This window comes from Protopterus annectens, chromosome 7.part1 (assembly GCF_019279795.1).
Source record: "Protopterus annectens isolate FY-2018-M chromosome 7.part1, PAN1.0, whole genome shotgun sequence".
Taxonomy (NCBI): Eukaryota; Metazoa; Chordata; order Ceratodontiformes; family Protopteridae; genus Protopterus; species Protopterus annectens.
Window position 1 is genome coordinate 54,657,898 of NC_056740.1, and position 24,733 is coordinate 54,682,630.

The 24,733-nt window shown below is 38.6% G+C and overlaps 1 protein-coding gene across 1 annotated transcript in view; it reads left to right on the forward strand.

The window, feature by feature from the left end:
• Positions 1 to 24,733, forward strand: part of ABTB1 (ankyrin repeat and BTB domain containing 1) — a 1,282,257-nt gene that overhangs the window by 970,221 nt on the left and 287,303 nt on the right. Inside the window, exon 8 of the mRNA XM_044078542.1 lies at positions 12,246 to 12,361. Within this exon, the coding sequence (XP_043934477.1) occupies positions 12,246 to 12,361 (116 nt within the window). The remainder of the gene's footprint in view (positions 1 to 12,245; positions 12,362 to 24,733) is intronic.

Genomic DNA, 24,733 nt, shown 5'->3' on the forward strand with positions numbered 1-24,733 from the left:
GGGACCTCAGGGGCAACTGTTAGATTAGGGATTTCCATTTTAAAATAGTTATTAGAGATTAGACAGGCTAAAGGTAAAATAAATTGTGTTTCATTTATGCATAAAAGACAGTTAAGCAGAAAGGAAAATAACCTTGATGGCCAAGCATGAAAAGACAGTTTATTAAAAAGGAAAGATAGGCATAAAGTGTGCAGACAGAATGTTCTTTTCTCAAGGAAAAGATCGGCTACAGAATGTTCCTTAATGAAGCACATACAAAGCCTGAGACCAAGCTTAAAAAGAGTAAATAAGGAAATTTACGAGACTAAAGTAATATAATATGCTTTGTTCAGGACAGCAGGGCAGTTAAGGTTAGTAAGTTCATTTCACCTGTTAACGTCAGAGATGTCTACCACTCGAGCATGAGTACACAAAACAGGTAATCTAGAGACTTTGTCAGTTTATGTTGTTCAGGACAATCAAAATATGACGTACAGCAACTTGAATTGTTTGTCAGTACTGTTAATGGAGACAGTATTTGGATATTGTGAACATCTAATAAAACCTTATTAAATGAACTACAGTGTGTGGAGAATTCATTCTTAAAAGTGCACAAGACTCGTTCCATAAAGGAGAGACTGACACCTATTCAGCACGAGCTTGGATAATCAAGACTTTCGTTTCTCAGTCTCATTGCATACAGTGTTTCCAGTTAATTATGGTACAGTACAGTATTATAAAATCTTACATATATACATGTACTTTTAAATGCAGGGCCAGATTCATTAACGTCTACACTACGTGTACACAGTCTGTATTCAAGAACATCCCTGCCACATTTTTTTGCCTTATAGACACTCAGAAAGATTACGCTAAGTGTACATGTAGTCTACACTTTGTGGTGTGAATTCCATCCATTATGTAAGCAAATAAATCAGTTGGAAAACTAAAATTAGGAGGAAGAATGTGTGAGTTATGCTTGTGTTGTCTGCTTACTCAGAACAGTGTACACTTGGTGTAGGTGTTGTTAAATCCCATGGTTAACCTACCATTCCAACCAATAAACATAAAATGTCTCTATTGTAACATCATGTCTCCATAATTGTATGACGACTTCTTTTCCTTTTCATTCCATTCTTCATTTATTCTCTTTATTCCCTTTCCTATATTTATATCTTTATTTTCATTTATCTCTTTTCATATTGATAAATGATCTGTAAATCCTCTTACAACTGCTTTCTCTTCTGCTATGCTTATTCCTTCAGATATTATAAAATAGTCTATTTCTGATTTAAGAATGCCACTTGTACATGTCCAAAATGTTCTATTCCATATAAACAGTTTACCATATTTCATAACTTCTACCATTTTTGTTACATCTTTTACTTTTACTTAAATCACAGTTAATATCCCATTATTATAGTATTCATGTTAACTACTACATAGTCCAGCAATTGTTGAAATAAGTTCTCCTTTATTATAGCTTTATATGCTTGTGTTATATATTTTTTCTTGTCATCTCTCATCAATGATAGTTAATCTTCCCATACTTACTAATGTTAAAACTAATGTCTTCACTGCTGTTCTACATAATACTGATATTCCTGATATTACATTTCCATCACATATTTTTTTCTGTTTACAATCTTGCTTCATTTGTTAACCATCTTATGTTTCTAATAAATTGTCTACATCACAGTTATTACACCATTCTAGAATTCCTGTTCTCCTTACAATATTTCTATATTGCATTTACAAAAATAATTATTTTCTCTTTTCTTTAGTGTATAGGAAATTATTCACCTTTCCTAATTTACATTATCTTTTACCCATTTCCTTTCATTTTTCTTTTAAATGTATTCCCTTAAACTTCCTTTTCCTATCTTTCACTCTTCTTCTAGTGTAATTCTTTTTTCCTTTCAGTACTTTCCATTGTCTACTTTGTCACCGATTTCTGAATCTTTCTTTGTCTCCTCTCCATCTTCTTGTTTAATTTATCAGTTTATTTTTCTAAATTGTTTTGATTTCAATTCCCAGTTCTTATTCATGTTGTTCTGTATCCCACCTTTTTTCACTATCATTAAACTATTTTTTACACTCCATCCATAAATGTCCAGTTTGTTTACATTTATAACTTTCTAGTTCACATTTCTTTACATCATGTCCTGTTTTTAAACATATATAGCATTTTATTTTTTCAGTTCGTAAGATGTCCTTTTCCACAAGAAAAAAAAAATGGCTACCCCCCAATATTTTACAACACCTGTGATACCATCAACATTTATAACACTTGCAATGTGCACAGTTTTTTTTCCCTTTTCAAAACAACATTGCAAAACCATCCCTCAGTCCATAAACCTTTATTGTCATAAAACTTTGAAATGTCTGTCATTTCTTTACATATGCTTTTTAAATGTCATTTCAAAGTCTGTCTTTCTACTTCTCTTCAGAACTGTGCATGTATTTTTTTTATTTCTGAAAAACAAAAAAGCTTTTACGGCATAACTGATCCAAGGATTATCATTTTGTCTCTCGTCATACTCATAAAAATGTTTCCAGTCCATGAATAGTCTCAAAAATAGTGTCTTAAAATGTCTGTATTTATTAAAATGAAAGTGCTTATCAAAAGTAAAATTACAGTGTTCTATAACTCAAATCTGTTTAAGTTATTATTCTTTTTACTTTGTATTCTCATCACAAACTTTTTTGTGCTGTCATCTCTTTTTACTTATTACTCAGTGCTGCTTTCAACTATCTCAGCATACATTTTTTTTGTCTGTGAATCATTCCTTTTTTGGATTACATCTGACACTTCCCATTGGATTCTCTCCATTGTATCTCCCTAGTAAATGTCTCCTCCATTCTCCAGTTCACTCTTTTTCAGCATATCTTGTAGTATATCAGTCAGCAACCCTCTCAACTGGAGGGTTGTAACAACACATCTGATGTTGTTAATCTTCATTCATTCATGATGGATGGGTCTCTGTTCCATCCTCAGAACCGACTCTGCCGATACAACAAGCTTGCGCCAGTCCAAAACTCTAGAACTAAGGTTACCCATAGTGCCCTTCTCCTTATCTCTTCAGATCTCGTTTGCCGCGTAGAATTTCAAGACGCATCAGACCAGCTCTCAAGCTGTTTAATTTTTCTCTTAATTTCTGCATATTCACCTTAAAAGCTTTATAATACTCCTATATCTTAATCGTTTATAGTTAGCAATAGTTCCCTTCCTGTGTGAGTGAATTTTTTTCCTTCCTTTTCACCTTGTTGGTATTTCTTCGTACCATTGTTGGTACAGGCACCTCCCTTCCCCATACCTTTTGGTAATTTAAAAACCATCGTTGGTATGTTCTTTTCCCTTCCCTTTACCCGTTGGGTATACTTTTTGCTTGCCATTGTTGGTAAATTAAAAAAAAATCCTTCCTTTTTTATGTGCACGTGTGTGTGTATACCTAGTCGTGAAAGGATATTTCTTCTTGTTAAGTTGCTGTTTAATTACCGTTTGATTACTGTTTAATTGTTGTCAACTGGATTTTCATAATGGCTGACAAGAAGGGCACTACTGGTTTTAAACAGTGTGATAAATGTGGCAGGAAGATGCCAAACTCTGACGGGCATCTCTCCTGCATCTGTTGCCTAGGAGTGCCACATTTGAAGGCTCAACTGCTGTGCGAGCTCTGTAATAGCTTAAGTGCCCGCACCTTAGCTGAGCGCAAGAACAAATTAATCTTAAAGGGTCTCTTGAAAATCCCTTTCTCAGAGGCTTTGTCTGAGGCGGAGGTCTCAACCTCTCCTAAAAAAGAGATGAAGAAGAGGAGTCATTCAGTGCCATGGTCTCCTCTGTCCCAGGAATCAAAAACCAGGTTCATACAGAACTGAAACCCAAACATGCCAAAATTACTTCGACACTTACCTTGGCACCGGAGTCTAAAACTCCATCCATGGTGCAGTCCTTGACTACAGAACCAACAACCACTAGTATTCCTATGGTACTGACCACTTCCACGGTGCCACAGACCCTCTTGGCACCAGCAATAGTCTCTCCGTTAAAGTTGGTCACTCCATCCCCCCATCACAACCATCTGGTCTTCTGACCACAGTACCGAAGGTCGAGACACTGGCCAGGACCCGATGTTCTCCATCAGTTGACCCCTTTGTTGGACAACAGCTAAGTCCATTCCTTGACTGGCCTGAATCTCCATCGGGGATGTCAACCCGTTCCACTAGGAGCCTTTCAGAGCTCAATGTAGTGAGACTTGTGGATCATCTCCTAGCTGCCAGAGGCATCCCAACTCCATCTAGGACCTCCCTTCCACCCAGAGCCAAGGGTTTTCACCACAGACTCCAACCTGTGTTCCTCCTTCAACCTCCCCGCAGGTCTTGGAGCCTCGATGCTGATGCCTATCTTGGAGCCAGCTTCTTCGGTTCCCCTGGAAGATCTTACCATGGTTCTGGAACCTACGCTGCGGACCGCAGCTCAGATGGAGCCAATCCACCTGCGAGACCGTGACAGGTCTATTGGCACTGTGACCCCTAGTATGGCATCAAAATTTTTCTGTGGTGCCATCAACTGTTCCGGTTGCTTTGGCAGTTCCAAGTCCTCTTGCGGCTGCTTTCCTGGAGGTGGGTTAATCGGAGCAGTGTGTGACTCTGGTTCCAAAGTTGTCTTTCTCTGTTCTGGGCTCCCATCCTCTTTGGGCGGTCTTGACCTCCAGGTTATGGAGGGAGTACTCACCTTGGCAGGCTAGCAGTTGGCCCCTTCTCTGCCGGAATGTCACATATATATGTCCTCTGGTCCACAAGTGACACAGCCCACTACACTGGGACATTGGGCACAGGAGCAGAAGATACCCTGCTGCAGGGACCCTCTCTTCGAAGTCTTCTTCAGACGTTCCCCCTGAAGAGCCACCCTGTAAGAGATCATGCAAGTGGAAGCATCAATTCCCCTGAGGAATCTCTCTCTAAAGATACAGATTACGATGAGGGGGAAGGGTCCCCACGGTCACACCTGAGGATGTCTCCTTTGGAGACATACTGGAAATCCTGAAACAGAGGGTTGAATGGAAGCCCACAACCCTTCCTCTGAGGAATCCGTACTCTTGCAGGTTTTCTGTGCTCGACCCTCTACTTCCTGGGTGATGCTGCCTACGGATGAGTTGGTCAAGCTCATTGTGCTGCACGCCTGGAAGGCCTCTGACATTGTTGAGCCTATCCCTGGAGACCAGACAAAATACTGTCCCTGCCAGAGGATCAGCCCCGTTGGTCCAAAGGCTTGACAGTAGATGCTATGGTGGGCAGTGGCGGCCACAAGGAAAGAACTCGCAGAGGAGAGTCCTGCTGTCCATCCTCCAAACAGGGAGTCTCGGACAATGGACAGACCTGGGATGTGGGTTTATGCTTCAGTGACCTTTGCCATATGGTCGTTGAACTATTTGGCACATTTTACCTGCCTCCAGAGAGACCTGATCATGGAACTCTCAGTAACCTTAGCAGGAGCAGTGTGTGATGTGGTACGTGATAAAGTTGCTTCACAGCTTGCCACTCTGGAGTCCATATCTAACTCGTCCATGCGGTTAATTCCATATACAACCGAAGGGGTGGCCAGAGCAGCGGTTGCAGGCATTGTCATGAGACGTCATGCCTGGATGCGCTTGTTTGACTTTGCGGACCCTTTCAAGTCTTCCTTTGTCAACACTCCCATTGATTCTTCCTCTCTGTTCGGTCCATAAGCTGAAGACATGCTAGGCAGGTGTGAGAAGGACGGAAATACCCTATCTGCTGTGGGTGTACGTTTTTCCAGTCCCCAATGATCCTATTCTAGGAATCAGAGGCGTGGAAAGATGTGGTTCAGGAAATCCCAAAGGCCTTTCCGTGACACACGTGGCGAGTTTTCGCCCTGGAGCAGAGGGGGGAGCTCATTAGGAAGACCCCCCCCCCAAGGCAGAGGGGGTCCATGTAACCAGGGATCCAGAGATTCCTTTTCTGGGCAGCCCTACCAAGGCTTCTGAAAAGTGGCCCAATTGCTTGCCTCTTGACGCATTTGGGGGATGATTCTCTCTGTAAAAAATAGCCTGGCTTCCATAACAACAGTTTCTTGGGTGCGGACAGTAATTACCAGAGGTTATCACATTCCCTTCGATCTTTACCCAAGGGCACAAAGGCAAAGCCCCGATGATCCACCTAGTCAGAGGGATGCGATAGCACAAGAAATTTGAAAGCTGTTCCAAAAAAAGAGTCATTCATACAGTCCCACCAGACAAGATAGACTCTGGTTTTACTCAAGGTTCTTTTTAGTACTAAAAAAGACGGGAGACTGTATGCCAGTTTTGGACCTCAGCATTCTAAACAAGTTCGTTAGACCAAATTCAGGATGGTCATGGTCCAGTCTCTCCTCCTGTTTCTGGAAAAAGACTGGATGTGCTCGATACATCTTCAGGATGTGTATTACCATATAAAAATGGACAAACACTCCAGAAGATATCTCCTCTTCTGGCTGGGAGCCAATCACTACTAGTTTTGAGCACTGTCCTTTGGTCTTTCCACATCCTCCAGCCCTCAGATGTTCATCAAATGTATGGCAGTAGTAACAGCTCACTTGAGACTGCAAGGATTCCGGGTGTTTCCATATTTAGACGATTGGCTCCTTCCCACCCCCACCAAGCATCTACTGCTTCTCTCCTTGCACTACACTCGCTAGCATGACTGTTAGGGATCTCAGTAAATGAAGCAAAGTTAAAAGTAGTACCTACTCAAAGCCTAGAATTCATAGGGGCAGCATTCAACACAAGGTCTTGCCTGGTTGACCTTCCTCTTCACAGGCTTCATAGGCTAAGATCTCAACTCTGACCGATGCTCTCTTTCAGTACAAATTCCCAACTCATTTGGTCCTTTAACTGCTGGGTTCAGTGGCAGCAATGATTACTATAGTTCCCCTAGCAAGATTCCATATGAGATTACTACAATAGCTCCTAGTGTCACAGTGGTCCCTATTATCACATCCCATGTCCTACCTAATCCACATAACAAACTGCTGCAAGCAAGATCTGAATTGGTGGATGAAGCCAGAAATGGAATTATGGAGTTGCCCCTTCTCACCCTCTCAGCCCAAGGCTGTAGTGACCATGGATGCGTCCCTGGTGGGGGTGGGGGCATTTTCAGAGAAAGGCAGTCCAAGGCACTTGGTCCCCCTTAGAGGCCAATTTGCATATCAATGCCCTAAAACTGAGGGTGGTGCTTCTGGCATTACAAGCATTCCAGTCTGCCCTCCTACTGGGGACAATTGCTATCTAGTCAGACAACAAGATCCTACCCATTGTGTTGTGAAGCTCTTAAGAGTTTGGCAGTGGGTAATAGCCGCCAGCTGCTTTGTGGTTGCAATGCACATTCCTGGGAATTCCAGTGTGACTGTGGACAAGCTGAGGAGATGCATTCTCTTGCCTCACGAGTGGTCCCTTATTCCCGAAGTAGCAACAGAGATTTTCTGTTGCTGGGGTCAGCCTTGCTGCCATCTATTTGCGTCTCCCACCAACCACAAATGCAGCAGCTACTTTGCCATATTCCCCCCTCAGGGGGAGTCTCCGAGGGATGCTCTAGTACACAATTGGCCCACAGGACTGTTTTATGCTTTCCCTCCCTTTCCTCTGATTCCACAATTTCTAAAGAAAGCACTTCAGTTGCGAAGCAAAGTAATCCTCATTGCACCCTTTTGGCCCAGACAAGTCTGGTTCACTGACCGTGGACTCTGGATCCAACTCCAGGATTACTGTCGCACTCTCAGGGGTTGATCCACCTAAAACTGTCGAGCTTTAAGCTGACTTCCAGTAATTGCCAGGTAAAATAACCTATCTTCCCCTGTACGAAAAATACTTCTGGCTTCCCATAAACTATCCACCAGAAAAATTTATTATAGTAAATGGAACAGATTTGTTTTCTGGTCTCGAGAAAAAGGACTGGACCTCTTTTCAGCTCCGATTAATTCGGTGTTGGAATATTTATCAACCTTACTCCAATCAGGAGCATCAGCTTCTAAGATTCTTTTCCATTTAACACCTATCTCTAACTTCCATAATGGTCTCCAAGATTTCTCCTCAATATCTCAATGTCTCTGTAAAACTTTCTCGAAAGGAGTCATGCATATAAAAAAAAAACGCCCTTCAAAGAGCCCATTGAACCTTGGAATTTGACGCTGGTCCTACGAACTTTGACTCGTCATCCCTTTGAGCCTGCTGCCACTTGCGATATAAAATTCTTGTCTTTATTCTTGGTAGCAATTACCTCGGCGAAAATAATTTCTGCATTGCAGGCCTTGTGCGAATATCTCTTCGGGCTAATCCCTCCTTTCTACCCAAGGTTGTCTCGGAGTTAAATATTAATCAGTCCATTGAGCTGACAGTTTTCTTCCTGAATTTTTCTAATAAAGGAGAATATTGTTTGCATTTATTGGATATACATACACAATTATGTTTCTACTTAGGACTAATTCTTTCCAAAAATCTGACCAGTTATTCCTGTCTTTTTCAGGATCCAAGTTGGGAAAATCTGTTTCCAAAGTCACTTTGGCAAAATGGCTGAGAGACTGCATCTCTTTTGTCTATCAACAGAACAAAATGCATTTAGCAACTAAAATCAAGGCGCATTCAACCAGATCAGTTGCTACTTTGGTGGCCTTTCATGCTAGAGCTTCTATGGATAACATTTGCACAAAAGCCACTTAGGCCATCCCTCATACCTTTATCACTCATTACAAATTGGACTTGGTCTCCAGGGGGAGCGCATCCTTTGGCTCAGTGGTGCTTAGGAATATCCTTCCTTAGGGCCTCCCAGGACATAAAGTAGCTAGGGACTCTGTCCCATCCATCATGAATTAATGAAGATTAACAACATTAGGTAAAGAACTTATGTTCTTACTATAACGTTCCATCTGTGTTGTTGATCTTCATTCATTTATTTCATCCCACCTTCCTACCCCCTGTGAAAGATGCCTGGAGGTTCAGATTTGGTCTTGGTCAAATGATGGGCATTTGCTCAGACAAACCCTCCACTTTCTTTTCCTTACGGGCAAACTGGATCTGAGAAGATGGGCACTATGGGTAACCTTAGCTAGAGAGTTTTTGGCTGGTGCAAGCTTGTTATATTGGCTGAGTCGGTTCCGAGGATGGAACCATGAACCATCCATCATGAATGAATAAAGATCAACAACACCGATGGAACATTATGGTAAGAACATAACTTCTTTCTTTTTCCCTTGCCGTCTCCTGTGATTCTGCAAATAGATTTTCTTGAAAAAGAACCTCCAAATCTCTACAAACATCACCCTGCAAGTTGGTGTTTGCCTGTGTTCCTTCCATTTCTCCGTCCATGTTGAGCAATGGATAACACAAATGCATTGTTATGGTACATACATAACTTTAATATAAATAAAAAATATATAAATAAAATGTTTTATCTTATGCAGAATTTGTGTTCAGGAGTCAGTAAGATGTTTCTTCCTCATGGGAAATGAATTTCTAGTAGGTGAATAGTGTAGGTTCATAGATGACTTTTGGTTAACTTGAAAGTCTACAGTACAGGGTTTATTCCCATTTTTGGGATATTTAAACCACAGTAACATCAGTTTTCAAGTTACTTTAGTATGAACTTTTCATAATTCATTGTTTGTATGTGAAAAAACAATTGATGAGTGTGCAACAACCAGTATATATAAAAAGTAGTTGTTACCTGCATTACATTATAGAGTGTTCCTAGGTCACAACTGATGAAATAAAGAAGAATATGTAGTGCTAGTGAACAGCAAAATGAGCATTTAGTTAATATGTTTTTCCTCATGGTTGTAATGCAAGGTATAAAATGTTTGAAAGAATAGGTACATTTTAATCCACAGGAAGATATTGCAGTGTAGGGATGTAAGTCAGACTCTCAAGGAGGACACTTTAAGATTTGTTACCAGTTTTGATGCAAATATATTCATACTTAAACAGAGCATTTTAAAAACTTTGACCAGTTTTATTGACCGATAATTTAGCTGCTGTCCTTTAAATCAATTTAGATTTAGTTATTGGTGCAGTAAAACTTTGGGCAAATATAATAGTTCTTTTTTAAGAAGGAAAGTTCTGATCATTTGTCTGTGTTACCACAAATAGCTGTGGATGTTTTAATAATGTTTTAATGATAATTACTTCCTAGACATGCATTTTATACAGTTTATATAAATGTTGTTGAAATGTTAATTTATTATAGAGAATGGAGAAAGTTGTAGGTTTATGATGTTATTGGTTTTTCATTGTATGACTGAATTAATTACAATTTATAAGGTGAGTTTCATTTCACGTTCTCAGTACATTCTGCAGTGGAGTTGTACCCTAGGCATCCACATCCCTCTAAGTCCTGCTTAGTGTATATAGTTCAGTGATGGCAAACCTTTTGGGTTTGGCAAATCAAAAGCTCTTGGCACAAACTAATTCAGTGCACTTCACATGAGCAATGAATGCAAAAGCAGTGTCTTTGGTAACTCGGGTGTTAGTGGTGGCTGGTGTATCACCCAAAACGTCATGGCATGTGTCACCTTTGACACGTGTCATAGGTTTGCCATCACTGATATAGTTACTGAAGGTGTTAATGCAGATCTCTTTTTATTTATGGATGGCGCAGTGGTTGCGTTGTCGCCTCACAGCAAGGGGTTCGCCTGTTCAATTCTAAGCTGGTGTGCCTTCTGTGCGGAGTCTGCATGTCCTCCCTGCATTTGTGTGGGTTTTCTCCGGGTCCTTCGGTTTCCTCCCATGCTTCAAAGACATGTGTCTAGAGCATTTCTCCCCGGGTCTCTGCTGAAAATTGGCTTTGTTCAAAAGTCGGACTTTTCCGGTAAACAAATGTTAAATAAATAAAAATAAAATAAATGTGAGAGTACAGAGTAGCATCAAAATCCCCTGTAAAACATCTGTTTATAACTTTAAGGTATGCCGTTCTAACCTTATATAGCTCTTTTTATTTATAAAGCTTTATTTAAAAAGTTTTGTTACTTCCAATCACTAGCGGACCAAGTTCCGCTGTGGCGACCCCTAACTGGGAAAAGCCGAAAGACAACAACAACATCATTAAAAAAGTTTTGTTCTGATCTAGTACTCTGTGTTTCCAATTTAGTAGAATTTTACTTTTTACTGTAGGTTTAATTCTGTGGTGTAGTTATACATGTCAGGTACATTTTCCTTGAGAACTTTTTGTCAGACAGAATTACTGTTATGAAAATTAGGAGTAGTTATGCAGAAGGCTACAGCAAAATTCAGTAACAGTAAAAATTAATGATCTGTACTGTCATTTCTGCAGGAAAACATGGGACACAGCTGTTCATACTGTAAAAAAAATATAAATCAGTGTCAAGTTCAGCTAAGTGACTTCAGATTGTTAGCGTATTACTGCTATAAAGGACACGCAGTAGAAATTATTTGAATTGGGGAACAAGACTTCATGTAGCTGTAAACAGTAGCACTTAAAGACTTTCATTTTTTTTCACAAGATATATGCCAGGGTCATTCTGAAATGTATTTAGCTTTCTCTTTCTTACAAATGAAGTTCAGATCAATATTCTGAAAAATGGATGTTCTGAAACTTCGTTATTTTGTAGTCGGTTTATCTTCTTTTTTGTGCAAACCTGCAAAATAGAATGCAGCTTGTGTATATAGAAGTATAAAAAATATAAATGTGTATACACATATACATACACACACACACACACACACACACACACACACACATATGTATGTCAGTATATATGTGTGTGTTTGTGTGTGTGTGTGTGTGTGTATATATATATATATATATATATATATATATATAAAAAACTTCCAGCGTTTTCTCCTTTTCCTCCACTGTAATGTGACCATGAAGTTGTTTTAAACAGTTTTCTTTTTGGGAGACGGGCATGAATGGTGGCGGGCTTGCCCTCCAAAACATTATTTATTTATTTATTTATTTTTAACATTTTTGAGTTATGCTGGGTTAGATGAAGTCTGTTTAGCTCAGTTGTGTTTCAGTACTCTGATTTTAAATAATTTGACATAGATTCATATGCATGTATATGTTTGAGTGTGTGATGTGTGTGTGTGTGTGTATATATATATATATATATATATATATATATATATATATATATATATATATAAAATGTATGTGTGTGTGTAAAAACACAATACATATGCTTGTTTTCAGGCACACTTTGTATTGTTTTGCAGTAGGAATTGTAAGACTTTGAATATTGTCCTCTCTTACTACAGTCTCCTCAAAGCCAGGGACCTGTGTGAAGGTTCTGACTCTGGAACCTCTGAACAGCTGCAGGCTTCAGGAAGATTTGGCTATATTGGCAGACTGTGCTTTGCCTGCTGAGCTGAGGGTAAGTTCATCATTTCTCCTGTTTTACCTTTACATCTTTTAATGGTTTGTTTATATTCCTTCATTGGCATTTCCATCTTAGTATAAACTTTTTCTCGAACAGATGCATTTTGATTGTCTCCTCATGAGTAGGTATAGTTGAGTTATTAGTATAAAAATTTGATAATTATGTGTCATAACAGAGTATTTGTAAATGTGAAAAAAAAAGACAAACAACTGTAACTTTTGATGTCTTGTTTCAGGCTTTTACAACTATCTTGTATACAGACTAGTTTACATTCATGAACTATTTTTAATTGTTTTCTGTTATTAGGGGAAAAAACTCTAGAAGCGTGTAACTGTTGATGTAAGGTATTCCTTGGTAGTACCTACATTAACTCATTACATCTGAGTGACACCTCCAGGTGCATCTGCAATTAACTCCTACTGACGCCTCTAGGCATCAAATATTGCTTGTTCATATTTGCATCAATAATTCTGTAACCATACTATGTACAAGGTTTTAAAAGATTTCATCTTGCTTACACACTAGCTCAATTGCATTAATATTTGACCTCTGTCTAGTGCAGGTAAAGAGATATTAACTGTTGTTTTTATGATATTAATTTATATACATATAATTTTCACAGTTTTCTAAATATCTCAACAATCAAGTAACACAGACAGAACTCAGCCTCATACGAAAGCTCTCATCTAGATGAATAAAATGCTGCTGACAGTATGTGTGTAACTTGAGTGGTTGCTGAGATATTGCAAGTTGTTTGCAAAATATTACAAATGTAGTAGTTACTGTGTTTACTGTGAATTATAACATTTGGTTTAAGAGCTAGAACCTAAAGAATACTAGCACTATAAAAATAGTTTGTGCTGAAGAGTTTGCCATGTATACTTCTTTCGTATAACTCTTGTGGTTCCAGAGATATGAACATTTCCTTGAAGTGTGAGGATATAATTTGATTCTGTGAAAAGATTTGGGCTCTGCCCATTGGAAGTTACAGTGCAAACTTCCTGAGCTCCATTGGAGTGAATGAGTTAAGATTTGAATGAACTCAGCATTTTCTTTTTAAGCTTTTTACAGTTGTTTTCCTTATGTAATTTATTCTTAGTTGATGGCATATATTTCTGTTACACTGCTATACAATGGGCAAGCCCTTTCTTTTTTAATGTTTTTATTGAATTATCACTTATGACATAGTCTAACATACATTTATATAAAAGAAAACAAATCATATTAACATATTCACAGTTACAGACATAAGCATGCCATATATTCTTTTATACTGTTATTAATACATTACATAAATTATTCAATTCCTGCTTTCCATTAAACCTCACTCCTCAAAAACATTATTCTGCATCTTATTTTGGAAAATAGAGCTGTTTTCACTGGTCTTTTGTGTGGTTTCAGAATAATTTGCTTTTGGATAGTGGTTATTTTATTATTCTGCATCTGTTGTTTCCACAGTTTCCATTTTTCTATGTAATTTATTTATTTGTTTGTCATTTGTTGACTGGGAAAGTCTGACTGAGCTTGCTCCCTTTTTCAGTGGAGGCCCGGGAAAAAAGCTCCACAACACACAGTATACAATAGAATATACACAGTACAAATTAAGTAAGGAATACATACACAGTGCAGGTTAAACTAGCAGCAGGAAAAATAACAGGCAGCTAGTTAATACTCAGTACATTTTATGGTAAAAAAATATATAAAACACCATAAAAGTTAATGTAAAATAAGGTCAAATAGATGAACATAGTTCAAGTAAGGGAAAATTTGGGAAAAGTGGCAATTCAAATAGGAGATGAGTATAGAGGAGGTGGATAAGAGCAGAGTTAGAAAAGAAAGAGAATTTAAGGTATATGTCTAGAAAGGTAGTTACACGAGTTAGTTTGGTGAGTTACAGTGTGAGGGGGTAAATAAGAGTAGGAGGTAGAAGAAAGAAGAGATGATAGCACAGATGTCTAGGAGCAAGAGATTAGGAGGGGAAAGGAGAGAAGAAGTTGATAGTTGAAATAGGAAAGAGAAGGATATCAATTGAGATGATTGCAGTGACAAATCCAGGCACTTTTTAGGTAATTTCTAAGAGCTGTCTTGAAGTCATGAAAATTGATAATATGTTTGAGGGCCATGGGAAGGTTATTCCAAGATAGAGCAGGAAGGCAGGTCTATATTATGTGATCAAAGAATCTCTTCTTCAAACACACAATCATCGACATGTATACAGCGAATGCTGTAAAACGCAAATGGCCACGTCGTCAAATTTTTTCCTTGGGTAAAAAAATTGACGTGGCTGTAAAATAAAAAAACATTAAAACACTAATTAATTGGGGGGCTTTGCCCCCCCCTCACCCCACCTAAGTAAATATACCAACTCAGAGATCGCTGTACATTGAACATACGGGCGATTTCCAATAATGGCCAACTGAATTTTTTCCCCGAGGAAAAAATTCGAGGACGTGGTCATTCTCGTTTTACAATGTTCGCTGTATATGTGTCGTTTATTATGTGTTCGAAGAAGAGATTCTTCGATCACATAATATAGACCCCAGGAAGGCAGCTGTAGATGTTTTGCCCTAAAGATTTTTTTAGCTTGTGGATCTGTAGGAGAAATTGTTCAGAGATTCTGAGGGAGCAAGGTAGGTTATAGAGGGAGACAAGTGAGGAGATGCTAGGGCAGGATGAGGTTTTATTTAGTATGGTGTGGGTGATGAGAAGCTATGTATATAAGAGTTGGTTTGGAAACTCTAACCATCTGACAGTACGGAGTGCAAGACGGTGGGATTTTGGTGGCAGATTGGCTGCGAACCTGGCAACTTTATTGTATGTGGTTTCAAGCTTGGATAGAAGAGAGGACTGTAAGGTGGTAAGGATTTCAGAAGAGTAGGAGAGGTTAGGAAGAACAAAAAATCAAGCAGTATTCACGAAGAACGAATCCAATCCACCAAATTGAACATGTGACAGTAACAACAAACGAGAGGGTCTTAATGACACGTATAGAAACAAAATTGATAAACTTTCCAAGTTGATGCACAAATTTAAAACTTTGGACATAGAGAATGAATATTTAAAAGAATGTATATCAAGAGACATTGTTCCTAAGGGACTGTGTGTTTTTAAGTTTCCAAACAATGTTGTTATTGGTACTGAATTTCATAAAGAACTTTTAGAAGTGTTTAATAAATGTGGCATAGATGTATTGAAATTAATTATTAAAGACAATATAAGATGCCAAGAAGCTATACAGAAAGATATTAATGAATTAGACCAGCATATTAAGGATGATTTAATTTTCTCAACTAGAGAAGAAAAGGAAAAATATTATAATATTAGGAAAGATATAGATACAAGATGTGATGATTTGGTAAGTAGAAAAATTAAAAAAACTAGAGAGAGATATTAAGGAATATGAGAATCACACATGTTACCCTATACCTAACAAAAGATATATCAGTCATGTTAATGGACATAAATACAATGGTAGAGAAAATAATTTTAATGGTAATGACGGTGGAACATTTATTTATGATGAGGATGGACAGGAATACGATACAGTATTTCCACCTTTAAGGAGGTCCGAGAGACTGAAAAGCAAACAGGGCCTTCAGCAGCAAAATTTTCCAGAGGGGGGGAGGGGGGAGAGGGAAATTCTATTAAGTCCCCACCCCATAATACACAGAGATAAAGAAATTGTTAAAGATAAGTACAAATATATGTACAACAATTTTACTATTTATAATTTTAGTGAGTTAATTTTAGAAAAGGAACATTTTGATTTATTTTCCAAGGGCCTTAAATTCATACCCAACAGAAAAGGAGATGTAACAGGTAGTATATTGGATATAAAAAGTTTTTTAAGGAAAGTAAATGTTTCCCAATAATAAAGTTCAAAATAAGACGGAATTGAAACGAAAAAGTATATACAACCCCCCATTACACCCCCAATTAAAAAATGTGGAGAGAATTATAGAATTGGAAGTGAGGAAACAAGTGAATAAAATATGGTATAAACCAAATTTAAGTAAGAAGGAAAGTGACTTGATGTATGAAATAAAAAATAATAATAAAATTAGAGTGATGAAACCTGATAAAGGGGGAGGGGTAGTCATCATGGATAGTATTCTATATGAAGGTAAAATGAATACTATCCTATGGAATGAAACAAGATACTCAATAGTGTCTTTAAATGAAATGAATATAGCCTATAATAAGATAGATGTAATTTTGCAAGATATGTTAAATGAAGAGATTATAGATTATAATACTTTTAAATATTTGAAAGTAGATAAACCTAGAACCCCCACGATATTTGGTATACCCAAGATTCATAAAAATGAAGAAGACCCCCCTTTTAGGCCGATAGTTTCGGCAGAAGGGTCAAAAACATATCCTTTAGCCAAATTTACAGATAAGAAAGTAAAAAATGTATGGATGAAAAGGAAATGTATTTTAAAAGACTCTTGGGATTTATTGAAAGAATTACCTGACAGCTCTAACAATGAACATTTATTATTTGTTACTATTGACATTATTGATTTATTTTCTTGTATTCCATACGAAGAAGGAACAAAAATGTTTGAAGAAATTGTGTATGAAGACTTGGTTTTAACACAGAATGACAAATTAATAAGTACTTGGTTAATGGAGCTGGTTTTGAAGAATAATTTTATTCATTTTAATGGGGAATTCTTTCAACAAACACAGGGTGGTAGCAATGGGTGCAGCATGCGCCCCTACATATGCTAATTTAATTCTTGCTTATTGGGAAGAAAAATATATATTAAATTCTGAATTTAAGAACTGTTGGAAGATATATAGAAGGTTTCTGGATGATATACTAATTTTTTGGATAGCTGGAAGAGAAAAATTCATAGAATTTATGGAATATATAGGGAATACAACCAACTTCTTAAAATTTACATATAAAATTTCCGAACATAATGTGCAATACTTGGATGTAGAAGTCTATAAAGATGGACAGGAATTAAAAACTAAAATATTTAGGAAGGCTACTTTCTGTAACTCCTATTTACATTTTGAAAGTGCCCATCCCTTTCACTGTAAAAGAAATATAGTGAAGGGACAATTTGTTCGAGGAAGCCGAATGACAAGCTCAGATGTAGATTTTAAAAAAGAATGTGAATTTTTAGAAAAAATGTTCCTAGAGAGAATCCATTAGCATTCATTGCACAAATAAGAAAGGAAGTGGAAAATGGGAGGCAGGACAAATTTTGCCCCATACATAAAAAGAAAGACATTAACAATGTAATAGAGAATAATAAAAAGTATGAAGGGGAAGAATTCCAGCAAACATTGGTGCTTGAATACAATGGATTGAACAGTATAGTTAGAAATATATTTTTAAAGGAATGGGGAAAATTTGTAGCTATAACTGACATAGAAAATCTAGCTAATATACCTCAGAAAGTAACCTTTAAGAATTCACAAAATATTAGATCTATAATAGACAATAAAAATAAGATAGAAAATAGGAAAAATAAAATAGGTACATACAAATGTGGGCATTGTACCCAATGTACCTACATCATAAATAGTGATAGAGTATTTTTAGAAAGTAGAGGAAGATATGTAAATAGTGGTGAATATTATAATTGTGAATCTAAAGGTATAATATACCTAGCTATCTGTGAAAATTGTGGATCCTTCTATATAGGAAAGACTGAAAGGAGACTAAAAAGAAGGATCTATGAACATGTGTACGAAATTTCAGTAGGAAAAGAAAGTAATGCCCTATATAAACATACTAAAGTTTGTTCTAACTATAAATATAAATTCATAGTTTTAGAACAGGTAAAAAGTGATATTAGAGGGGGGGCTTTGGGAAGAAAAAATAGAATTTAGAGAACTTTGGTGGCAGATCACTTTAGAAGCTGACAAAGCCCCTGGCTTGAATGATTGTATTTCCATAATACCTTTATTAAAATTGAGATCTGCAAAACTATGAATGTAATAATATGAGTGGCCAGTAGAGGGCATTGATAGCAATACTATTAATTAAAATGTGAATGGAATTCTCTTATTTATCAAATTATTTTAAACAGCAGTTTTAATGAATAAATCAATTTTAATCGATTTTTAATAAGTGATGTTTACTATTTTTATATTTAATATAATAAAACATGATTCATTTTATACAAATTTTTAAACAAAGGGCTAATATAACAAGATAATTGAATTTTAAATTATTAATGAATGGTGAAATTTTATTGGTAGATAGAAATGAGTTGAAGTATAAATTAAAGGATTTATTTTATGCTGGTCATCTGATGAAGTCAATTTAATGACGAAAACGCTTGTGAATGTATAGGGAAGGTGTTCATGATAGTGGTGTTATATGTGGTTCCGTTTTTTATGTAATAAAACTGTTCAGTTTGGTGGATTAGATTCGTTCTTCATGAATACTGCTTGATTTTTTGTTCTAAGTGGCTTTTGGGCAGTATTATCCATTTTTTGGTTTTTAGAGGTTAGGAAGAAGATAAGCCTGGGTGAGTGAGATTCTGGAGCTGGGGGTAAGGAACTTTTTGTTCCTGTGTAGTAGGCCAAGTTTCTGGTTGGTTTTCTTTATACAGTTGTGTACATGGAGGTCAAATTTTAAGTTGGTTGTCAACAGTTACTCCAAGGAGCTTAGTGTGGGGTTCAGATGAGATAGGAGTGTTGTTAAGGGAGGAGATGGTGAAGAAGGATTTAAGATGCTAGAGAGATGTAGGTAGGAACAGGAGGAGGTTTGTCTTTTTAGGGTTAAGAGTGAGTTGGTTGTTAGTAAGCCAAGTTTCAGTGAGGTTGAAGGAGGTTTGAGTTAGGGTGAGCAGGTCTGAGGAGTTGTTAGCAATGGTGATAACAGTGGAGTCATCTGCATACTGTATGAGGGATAACTGAGGGAAGGATGTGTGGAGTTGATTAGTAAAAATGTTAAAAAGAAGAGAGCCGAGTATTGAACCTTGTGGGGCTCCCATTTTTATAGGAAGGAAAGGAGAAAGAACTGAGAGCCATTTGATGGATTGCTGTCATTTAGTGAGGTAGCTAGAAAACCATGAGATAGTAGTAGGGGGGAGATTGAGTTGAGAAAGCTTGGAGAGAATGATGGATTGGGAAACGGTGTCAGAGGCTTTTGAGAGCTCTAAGAAGAGGCAGGAGGCCAGTTTATTATTGTTTCTGGCTACAGAGATGGAGTTTGTGAAGGAAAGAAGAGCAGTGGTGGTGCTGTGGTGGGGGTGGAAACTGTGATGTAATAGGGGTAATAAGGTTTTCTTGAGTGAGATAAGGGATTAGTTGCTTCTGCACACAGTGCTTAAGAATTTTGGAGAGGGGAGAGAGTATAGCAATTTGGCAATAGTTAGAGAGTTCTGCTGAGTTTCCACCTTTGTGGATAAGTATGCTGTGGAATTTCTTCTGGAGAGTAGAGACAGTAGATTCACAGATAAAACTTTTTGATTTAGTATAGTGGCTGGGTATGCTATGGAGTTGGTGGCAGCCTTTAAGAAGAGAGATGGCAAATTGTATGCAGAAGGGGAGCATTGTTTAAGTTTAAGGAGACAATTTTAATGTAGCTGATAGGGATGGGATGTAGTGAGAAAGAGCAGTTTTGTAGTTCAGGGGTGGCAGAAGGTGGGGGATTGTTTGGTTTGGATGCTGCATATGTTTGCTGATGTATCTATAAAGGAGGTATTGAAGATGGAGGCAGTTTCTTGGAGTCAGTTGTTTGGCCAGGGGTTAGGTGTTGAGGGGTTACCAGGGTGGAGAATTTGGTTGATGGTGTTCCATAATTTTTTGGGATTTTTAGATTGTGTTGTCAGGGGTATGTGGTATAAGTTGTTTTTTTTTAAGGTTTGTGTTTTTTTGCCAAGTTATGGAGTTCCCTATATTTTTGGAAGTGTGTGAGTGATTTTCTTTTTATCCAAAGTTTCCACACGGAGTCTCTGTTTTGGATGAAGGATAGGGTTGATTTTGAGAGCCAGGGGTATTTAGCCATATCATTTTATAAAGATCACACTTTCAGTTCTTTTATCCCTGTTAAAATATTCAGTACTTCAAATACAGTTAATTAGATTTTGATTTCAATTCTCAAGTAAGTGCTTTATGTTCTACATATTGATCACTGCTGCAGTAACCTTAGCTGTATGGGTTATATCTTGGAAAGGTTATAACATTCTGTCAACTTCCAAAGCTTCAGGGCACCTTCCATGCACCCATATTCTTTGGCCGCTCGAGCTGAGCTGACTAAAGGACAGGTTTGGATGTGAAGCCCTTCAGATCATTACTGCCACTGAAAAGTATGCTCATCTGAGGTATTTGAGAATCGACTGTCAACTTCTGCTTTCCTTTGCTGGGCAGATACGTCCCCATTAATTGCTGGGGAGGTTGACTGCCACTTTCTTAAATATATTGTAGTTTTATTACTTCCCTCTTCAGAAAAGTTAGTTTAAAGCTAATAGTGTTGTGTTTCAACAGACTGTATTGAGACTGTAACATTTTTTAAACAGAACGCTTTTTTTTTTCTCTCAGTTTAGAACTGCTGTAAATTAACTGAAAACATATTTTCTGTGGAGGAATTGTTTATTTTTCCATTGAGCAGCTGCCAGTGTTTTAAAGTGCTTTTTACTGTGTTTTTTTTTTTTCTGTCAAAAAAAGTAACTTTGTGGACTGGTAGTTTTACCATTATCTGTTGCTTGTCTTCCCTGAGAAAGCGGCACCATTTTCAGCTTGACAATGGAGCACGTTCCCAGTCAGTCCTTCCAGCCACAAAAAGAAAAAGTTAAATAGCCTTTGCCACCACAATAGGCTAGCAATTTGCCTCAGACATAGATAAGCGAGACTGCTGTGGCCATTTATTGTACCACAGACCACTCATTTACCCTGGATTCTTCTGATGGAGCACCTATAGCAACTATGGCTTGGGGTTTTGCCATGGTCTCCGCAGCTATTGGAGTCCCCTCAATAGGAAAGGAAGAGCCACTCTTGCTGGCTCAGAGGGAGGGTACAGGGAAGGTTTCCCTGTTTCAGAATGCTGTGAATATCCCGGCGGGGAAAAACAGCTGCCATTAGTAACAGTTGGCCCAATTTTTCCTGTCAAAAAGAAGCTGAAAACAAAGCATAGTACAGTTGTGTACCTACCATAAATTTAGATGTTTGAGTGTATTCACTGTTGCCATCATTACAATTGGGTTATCCTGCTGGCAGGCTACCCACAGTCGGCCTGAATTCCAAAGTCTAGGTCCGGCGTCGGTTGCTGTTGCCTCTTCCCTGACGTCAGTGCACCAGGGGTATATAAGGTGCAGCCAACGCCATTTTCTCCAGTTTTTCTTGCCCCAGATGTCAGGTGCCCCTAAATTGGTAGGCTAAATTATGCCAATAAGCATGCATGCACAAAACTTTTCCTTCATCTACAAGTAAATACACCACATAGGTTGTATAGAGTAGAAAAGTACAGTTAGGTCCCAGCAAAGAAGAAAGGGGGATGGTGGGAGGGTAACCTGGACTGCAACAGTGAATACACTCGAACATCTACATTTATGGTAGGCACACAACTGTACTATGTTCATCGTGTTTCACTGTTGCAGTCATTACAATTGGGTTGAATCCCAAAGCTAAGGTTGGGAGGCTGGAGCTAAATAGGATTAGGAGAGGCTATAAGGCCCTGCAGAACTGCACTGGCAAAGCCTGCCCTGGATTTAGAGTAGAGAGGTAGGTAATAGTGCTTTGTAAAGGTATGCACTGAACTCCAAGTTGCAGCCTCTAAGATGTCTTTGGTTGGTACTGCTCTGAGGAAGGCTGCTGAAGTGGCTGCTGCTCTGGTTGAATGTGGCCTAATGCCCTTAGGCACTGATTTGCCATGCTGTGAATAGCAGAAACGAATGCAATGGCCTATCCACTTTGAAATATTCTGTTTTGAGATAGGCTTTCCTTGTGATGCTGCAGCATTTGCTACTAGAAGTTGATCAGTCTTTCTGAAGGCTTTAGTTCTGTCCAAGTAGAAGCGTAGCTGTCTGTGAATGTCCAAAGAATGCAGAATTTTCTCACCCTTATTCTGTGGGTTTGGATAAAAAGTAGGCAAATGAATTGTTTGGTTAAGGGCCACACTGGACACTACCTTAGACATAAATGTAGGGTTTGTCCTCCGCGAAACCCTGTCAGGATGGAAAATGATAAAAGGTTCCACAGCCATGTGTGCCTGTAACTCTGAGACTCTTCTAGCGGAGGTTATTGCTAGGAGCAGAGCTGTTTTCCAGGATAAGAATTTTATGTCAGCTGCAGAGGCTGGCTCAAACGGAGTCAGTGTGAGTTTTTCCAAGACATAGTTGAGGTCCCATGCAGGTATTGGTGCTCTCCTTGGAGGTCTTATGTTTTTGGCCCCTCTGAGGTACTGCCTCAGTAACGGATGAGAAAAAATAGGTGGTTCTGTATTGTAATGAGCTGAAATGACAGAGGCATGAATTTTAATTGATGAAAAGGAAAGGCCTTTATCCAGCATCTCAGTTAAGTATTGTAAAATATGAGGAATAGTTGGAACAATCGTGTCAATGCCTTGTGCTTGGTTCCAAGCACAGAATCTCTTCCATTTGTCTGCATAAGATTTTCTGGTGCTAGGCCTCCTGGCCTCCAAAATAAAAATCCATTACTGCTTTAGAAAAAGGTGTGTCTTGAGAGGTTATATTATCTGCCATGCCGCCAGGTTTAAGGTTTTGAGTTGGCTGTGCAGTATCTGGCTGTCTTGTTGGGTCAACAAATGAGGAATTTGAGGTAATGTCCAGGCTGGGCAGTGAGACAAGCTCTTTAAGATTGGGTACCAGTGCTGGCGGGGCCAGTCTGGGGTAGTCAGTATAATTTTTGGTTTCTCTTGTCTGACCTTGATGAGTACATTGGGGAGGAGAGGCAGAGGAGGAAAGGCATATACTGTTAGATTTTTCCAGCTGAAAGATAGAGCATCCACTTTCCATGCTTGCTTGTGATAAGCCCTTGTGCAGAATCTTTGTAGTTGGTAGTTGTGAGGAGAGGCAAATAGGTCTAGGTCCGGGCATCCCCACGTCTTTCTTATCATGCTGAAGACTTGTGGATCCAATTTCCACTCGTGGGGATCCATTAGATTTCTGCTTAGTTTGTCTGCCAGAGTATGTTTCCTTCCTGGCAGGAATTGAGCTTGCAGATGTACTTGGTAAGTCAATGCTGTGTGCTACAAGTTCATGGCTAGCCTGCAGAGGGGGTAGGAATGTGTGCCTCCCTGCTTATGTACCACATGATTGTAGCATTGTCCGTCTTTATTAGTAGTTGTCCTGGATGAAGTTGATCCTTGAAGGCTGTTAGGGCATTCTGAACAGCTAGCATCTCTTTTTGATTGATATGTAGATGCTTTAGACTTGCGGACCATGTGCCCTGAATACATCTTCCTGCCATATGGGCCCCCCAGGCGTAATCTGATGCATCTGTTGTCAATGTCTGCCTGGCTGTGGGTAAGGTGAATGGCTGTCCCGTGTTGTGGTGACAGGCATTTGCAGGCAGGGAATGAGGGTAATTATTGTTTCCAGGCTGTGGCAATGTTGAGTCCAAACACTTTTTAGATACCATTGAAGTTTCCTCATATGCAGTCTTGCATATGGAATTAGTAGAATGCAGAATGCCATGAAACCCAAGGCCTGCAGAATTTTTCTTGCAGATAACTGGGTCTTTGTTGCCAACATTTTGAAGTAAATAGTCAGTTGTCTGTGTTTGTCTGGCATGAGATAAGCCATCTGGGCAGTTGTATTTAAGCTTGCACCCAGGAATATTATCTCTTGAGAGGGTACGAGTTTTGATTTCTTCTCGTTTACTGTGTACCCTAGACTTGTCAGTAATCTTTTTACAAACGCCAGATGCTGTAGTAGAATGTCCTTGTTCTCCGCTTGAATAAGGCAGTCGTCCAAGTAAGGATATATTTGTATTCCTCTTTGTCTGCAAAATGCAATTACTGGTGCCAGGCATTTTGTGAAGACCCTGGGCGCAGTAGATAAGCCAAAGGGCAGTGCAGAGAATTGGTAGTGCATTGAGCCAGCTTTGAATCTGAGGTATCTTCTGCATGTTTGTCTGATTGGGACATGCAGGTATGCCTCTCTTAGATCTAAAGTCACAAGCCAAGCCTTCTTGCCCAACATGGGCAGAAGCTGCTGTAGAGTCAACATTTTGAATTTTGGAATATCCAGAAATGTGTTTAGAATAGATAGGTCCAGTATTGGTCTCCAGGCTTTAACCTTTCTGGGTATTAAGAATAGTCTTGAATAGAATCCATGGCTCTTGTTCTGGTACTTGTTGAATGGCCCTCATGTCCATGAGGGATGAAACTTGTTTTTGTGCCTCTGCCCATTGATTGCGTGGCAGGTCTAGCAT